Genomic DNA, 6,268 nt, shown 5'->3' with positions numbered 1-6,268 from the left:
AGGTTGAGAAGAAAAGTATTTTTTGTGAAGATAAAGAAGGAAATGAAATCTAGGATTGAGTCGAGAAAGATAGAAAAATTGAATCGAATAAGTTCTTTTATTTAATTAAATTATAAATTTTATTATATATAAAATAAAAATATACTAATAAAAAAATTAGTTTTTAAACAAATTTTAAACGAAGGATAAAAAAATTAAATTACATTTAACTCCCTTTGTCTTAATAAACTCTTGCGTGATTCTTTTTTCTTCATTTTCCCGTCTCTTCTTTATCATCATTTTCGCCACTCTTTTCCAATTTCTGACTTCATTACTGCTTCTTGTCTTCTATAGTTCAAGCTCGGGTCTCGAATCTGAACAAGAGACACTTGATTTTTTCTCAAATCCCAAATCTTTTGAGATCCAAGAATCACATAATACTAACATCAGATGGAAAAGGGCATGCTGAAATGTTCGGCAAACTATGTTCCGCTGAGTCCCATAAGTTTCTTGGAAAGATCAGCAGCCATTTACAGAGACAGTGTATCTGTTGTGTATGGAAATTTGAGGTTCACATGGAAGCAAACTCATGAAAGATGTGTGAGGCTTGCTTCTGCTCTCACCGCTTCTCTCTCTCTTTCCACTGGCCATGTTGTAAGGATCTCATCCTTTTTTATTCATAGCTTTCTGGGAATTATTCATATTTTTTCTATCTATTTTCTTGTTTGAATCACTCTTGAGAGATTGTTTTTTTGTGGGATTTTTTTGTCTGAGAAATTGCAAATTTGTGTGATTCTGTATTTTTACTGTTTTATTTAGGTAACTTAACTTCGTGTTTTTGGGCAATAATATTTTGGGTGGTTCGTGGTTGCAATTATGGTACTACTTTTCGTTGTCTGCACGTGAACTTTACTAAAAGTGTGATAAAATTCCATATAAAAATTAAAGGATTATTATTATATTATTAAAATAGTATATATAACCATTAAAAAAACATTTAAAGAATTTTTTTTAAAAAAAATCTTTAAACACATTAAAAGAATAATATCAGAAAGAACCATAAGATCAGAATAATCTTTTGCATAAATGCCCATGTGATTTTGATAAAGAAGTGATAGAATTATTTTCTGATATTATTAAAAATGTCATTTATTTATTAAGCAGAAACCTGTGATTTTACTTGATGTTTTCAGATTATGGTAAAATTTTTGGGATGTTTATGCCCATAAAAGTATCTACAAGAATGCATAATATTTTTTAGAATTAAAATATACAATTTTTTTAATCTGAAATTGATATATCTTTAATTATGTTTCAATTCCTAATCCTTAAATTTTTTTTGGTTGCTAGAGTAATCAATGCAAAATTGAAAAACAAAAGAGCACAGTTTTTTTTATTTTTCACGCCAAAGAATGAACAATAGGAGCTTGACATCTAACAAAATATATATATATATACATATATATATATATATAAAAGAGAATATATAAGGCCATTTTCTTAATATATATTCTCCGTAGCAAGTAACAAGAGAGATATACTACTATGACCAGGTTGCGGCCTTGGCCCCAAATATACCAGCATTGTATGAGCTACATTTTGCTGTTCCAATGGCGGGAGCGGTCCTCTGTACACTCAACACGCGACATGATCCAGCGATGGTATCAGTTTTGCTCGAACATTCTGAAGCAAAAGTCATATTTGTTGACTACCAACTTCTTCATATTGCCAAGGGTGCGTTAGAAATATTGTCAAAGAGAGGCATCAAACTGCCTTGTTTAATATTGATTCGGGAATCCTGCGACTCAGTTTCTGGTACAAATGACAAGATTTCTATGCCTGAAACGTTAGAATATGAGTCTTTCTTGCTGACAGGGCGATCTGATTTTGAAATAGTAAGGCCTAATGATGAGTGTGACCCCATCTCTTTGAACTACACGTCAGGCACGACATCGAATCCAAAAGGCGTCGTTTACAGCCATCGAGGGGCATATCTCAATTCATTAGCTGCTGCTCTACTTAATGAGATGAAATCTATGCCAGTTTATTTGTGGACAGTCCCCATGTTTCACTGCAATGGATGGTGCCTTACTTGGGCCGTGGCGGCTCAAGGTGGTACAAATATTTGCATCCGAAGTGTCACTGCAAAGGCAATATTTGACAGCATAGCCGCACATCGTGTGTCACACATGGGAGGTGCACCGACCGTGCTGAACATGATTGTGAATTCATTGGAAAACGAGCGAAGGCCGGTACAAGAAAAGGTGACAGTGATGACAGGCGGTGCGCCACCCCCTCCTCATGTACTCTTTAAGATGGAAGAACTGGGGTTCAAAATACAGCATTCATATGGTTTGACAGAAACTTATGGTCCTGCAACGATCTGCGCTTGGAAACCAGAGTGGGACTCATTACCGCCCAAAACACGAGCAAAAATCAAGTCTCGACAAGGGCTGCAGCATCTTGGAATGGAAGAGGTTGATGTCAAGAATCCTGATACAATGGTGAGTGTGCCACTTGATGGAAAAACAATGGGAGAGGTCATGTTTAGAGGGAACACAGTAATGAATGGTTACTTAAAAGACGAAAAGGCGACTCGGGAGGCTTTTAAAGGTGGTTGGTTTAGGAGTGGGGATATTGGAGTGAAGCAACCTGATGGCTATATCGAGCTAAAGGATCGATCGAAGGATATTATAATCTCTGGAGGGGAGAATATAAGCTCGATTGAAGTAGAATCAGTTATTTTCAGTCATCCATCGGTTCTCGAGGCTGCTGTTGTAGGGAGACCTGATGATCATTGGGGCGAGACACCTTGTGCCTTTGTGAAACTTAAGGATGGCTGCCAGGCGACGGAGGGTGACATTATAAATTTCTGTCGGGAGCAGTTGCCACATTACATGGCTCCAAAGACAGTAATTTTTCATGATTTGCCTAAAACTTCAACAGGGAAGACACAGAAGTTTGTTCTCAGGCAAAAGGCTAAAGAACTGGGCAGTCTTTCAAAAGCCAGTAAATTGTAGCATTCATCCAAAAATCTAACAAAGTAATGTGAAAATATTGGTTTGACTTCATCTTTTTGTTGCATCAAGATCTGTGTGAAAAACTTCGTTGACATTGTTGTTGTATGATGTAAGTTGGTTCTGGGATTTTTGCATCTTTGCCTACATTAACTTGCCAACTTACAATCACCTCACCGCCGATAACAAAGAAATCTTACGCTGTAGTTATAGCCGTTGGATTGGTTTGAGACCCTGACAAAATGTGTTGCCTTGAACACATTGTTTTGCTGAATCCGAGGTTAATCGCTTACCGGATACAACATAGGATGGAGCATATCTGTTAGAAATTTAAAACAATATTGAACTAAATTCGATCTATATACACAAAAGCATATACGTAAATATCGATATGTGGAAATATAAACATGAGCGTATTATAATCTCTAACAATTTATATTGGAATTGGAGAGATCCTACAAACACGAGAAAACATATATATTCTAAACTTTTATGCAATTTATGATATGATGTATTTTTGAATAACTGCATAGATTTTAGGGATCATGTATGTCACTAGTTATAGAAGTTCTTTAACCATCATCGGGAGAGTTTGAATTGTTTTTGACTTATCTCGATAATATTTATCAAGTATATGATAAATCAAATTTCAAAATATTTATAATCTTAATACAGATAATATTCTTGATTTATCTTCTTTTAAATATGATATGTATCTCACATTTATCTTAATGAAATATGTTAACAATAGTTAAAATATTTTATAAACTTTAATAAAATTATATAATATTCTTCCACTTGGTTTACATATGAACTGGATAATCAAGAAATCAATCATCATCCAAATTTAAGGAACAAATACAAGAATCACATCGATATTCCTTAATATAACTTGATAAATAAAACCAATGCTTTATTGTATGTCCAACTTACTTGATATTTTCTTAAGATAACTGAATATATACACAATCACAATTGTTTGAGTTTTTATCAAAATCAAATGTATATACCAAAAATCTTTTAGGAAACAAATACATCATGAATTACCACATGATTTTTATACATCTTAATTTACATGTCTATAGGTCAAATGATCATTAATTCAGTAACAATGTATTCAATTCCCACTTTATTTTGCTTTAACATGTTCTCCAACAACTAAAATAATTTATGTCAACATACTTAATTCGGTTATCGCTTTAGTCACAAAGACTGCAACTGAATTGTTGTAATATAATCTTAATAGCTTGGACAATTCTAAGCCCAAAAATGAAGTCCCTTAACATACATGATGCAATAGTACTTCAAAATAATAGACAAATTTAGACTTCATAGTAGAACTAATAAATTACTTCTGAATTGTTAGTTCATCTATATATAAGCATGTAAAATTTCCATACTATGAATGTACTCCCAACCATTTTGCATCTTTTTGGTGGTCAGAACCTAGATAATTTTGATAATTTTTCTATAAATTATGCTCTCACTACCTCCTGGTATACATAATAGCCCACAATGTTCTAAACAAAAATCAATAAAGAGATAACATTCTGAAATGTTAAAAACCACTAATGTGAAGCTTATTTCAATATATATAATGTTCTTAATCGCTTAATATTAGATACACATCATCACTAGAGCATAATTTTTAACGTTATTTCATATAACATTCTTACTCTACATCAAAATTGAGAAAAAAATCACATTCATCCAATGCAAAATCTAAATCAAATAAAATATTAATTTCATGAACACATGAAAAAAATTTTGTTAAATACATGAGATATTATCTTCATGTAGTTTATTTTCTTCTCTTAAGTGAATTTCTTAGCAATGAATCTATTCTTATGTTGTTCAATATTGTCTAACCAGATTTTATTTATCTTAAAGAATCATCTACAATAAATTATGACTAAACCAACTTTCAGACTCTATTATTTGCTATTGAATTCATTATCATTCGTAACATTATACCATAAATTAGATTTCTTACTGTTCATGATTTGTGAAAACATATTAGGATCATTTCTGGCTCAAGAATAAACAATTAGATTATTTCACATACATAATATAATCAATTGAAATGGTTTTTCTATTAATTTCACTATATCTTCTTAATGTTGTATCACACTTTCCAATAAAGCTAGATCGTGTTGTTCAACATAATGCTCAGTATCTTGATGAACATTAAGATTTTCATGATCATTATCCACAATTTGTGGAATTTATTTGATTGGTTTAACAATACACACTTTAACCTAAGAGATGTTGTTAAAAGAAATCAATATATAATTTGTGCGGATGGATAAACATCATAATGATCAATATTCTGAAGTTGATTATGATATGATCCGGCCGGTCATGGTGTGCAAATGATTGGGAGGAAGTTCAAAGGATCATTGCCTGGATTCATGAGCAATCAATAAGAGCTTACAAGCAAGGTTCCAAGCCTCGAAGGCTTCGTGATGCATGGAAATGAGCTTCGGGGCCATAGGATCATTGTGCGCGTGTTAAATGAAGAGGAAGGCAGAACACTTTGCGCCCGAGAGGTTAAATGATAAAGATAAAAAATTGTACATTAATTAAATGTTTTATAATATAAATATATAGTTTTTGTTTTATTAAATGTTTAAATATTACATGTTTTATAATAAATTGTATAAAATATAAGTTGTGTGTAATTATAAGTTTTTACTATTTTTTACAGGTTCGATAAAACAAGAATAACCTTGGCGTTGCAAATGAGATTAAGATGATTCATGGACCTGTAGAAAGTTGATTATAATATCTACAATATTGTTGACAAGCATGAGATAAAAATCCTCTCACAATTGGGATCAAATTAAGCAACAAAGAAAGTTACCAAAGGAGTGGCAGTTTTACAATGCTCTAGTATTTTGACCATATCTCTCAAATTACTTGGTCAAATATTCTGAAAAAAATCGACAACTAGACAACTCAATTATCTACATGTTTCTTTTTATGTGAAGAAGCAAATTCGGAGAAGAAGATTTTCAAAAGTGGTGTGTAATATAATATAATATCTTGGAACACCAATGAAGACTTTTGTGTAAAAAATAATATTTTATTTATGGTTGTCTCCCCAAATTTGGCTATAAATAGGGGTGCATTGTAATGTATTGAGATATCCCTCATTCTATGAACAAACCTTTGAGTTCATAATATTTCTCTCTATATTTTTCCATTATTTCTTCATTTAAATACAATTAGCATGTTAATTTCATATTCAAAGTTTTACACTTTGAATAATG

At 32.0% G+C, this 6,268-nt stretch overlaps 1 protein-coding gene across 1 annotated transcript; it reads left to right on the top strand.

Annotated features, from left to right (window-relative positions):
* The first annotated feature begins 246 nt into the window (after positions 1-246).
* LOC140827563 (butanoate--CoA ligase AAE1) lies at positions 247-3,133 on the top strand. Its single transcript, XM_073190260.1, has 2 exons — positions 247-633; positions 1,533-3,133. Exons 1-2 carry the CDS (start codon positions 430-432, stop codon positions 2,997-2,999), a joined length of 1,671 nt encoding a protein of 556 aa, XP_073046361.1. The 5' UTR covers positions 247-429; the 3' UTR covers positions 3,000-3,133.
* Positions 3,134-6,268: the final 3,135 nt, after the last annotated feature.

The sequence above is a fragment of the Primulina eburnea genome, chromosome 3 (genome assembly GCF_022965805.1).
Source record: "Primulina eburnea isolate SZY01 chromosome 3, ASM2296580v1, whole genome shotgun sequence".
NCBI classification, from domain to species: domain Eukaryota; kingdom Viridiplantae; phylum Streptophyta; class Magnoliopsida; order Lamiales; family Gesneriaceae; genus Primulina; species Primulina eburnea.
The sequence above is the reverse complement of the archived record's forward strand: the minus strand, read 5'-3'. Positions and strand labels throughout refer to the sequence as shown.

What these genes read in the sequence shown, in the direction of transcription:
- LOC140827563 (XM_073190260.1), top strand. Translation starts at nt 430, where the DNA reads ATGGAAAAGGGCATGCTGAAATGTTCGGCAAACTATGTTCCGCTGAGT. An exon ending in CTCTTTCCACTGGCCATGTT is followed by an intron (nt 634 to 1,532) that starts GTAAGGATCTCA and finishes TACTATGACCAG; the next exon opens with GTTGCGGCCTTGGCCCCAAA.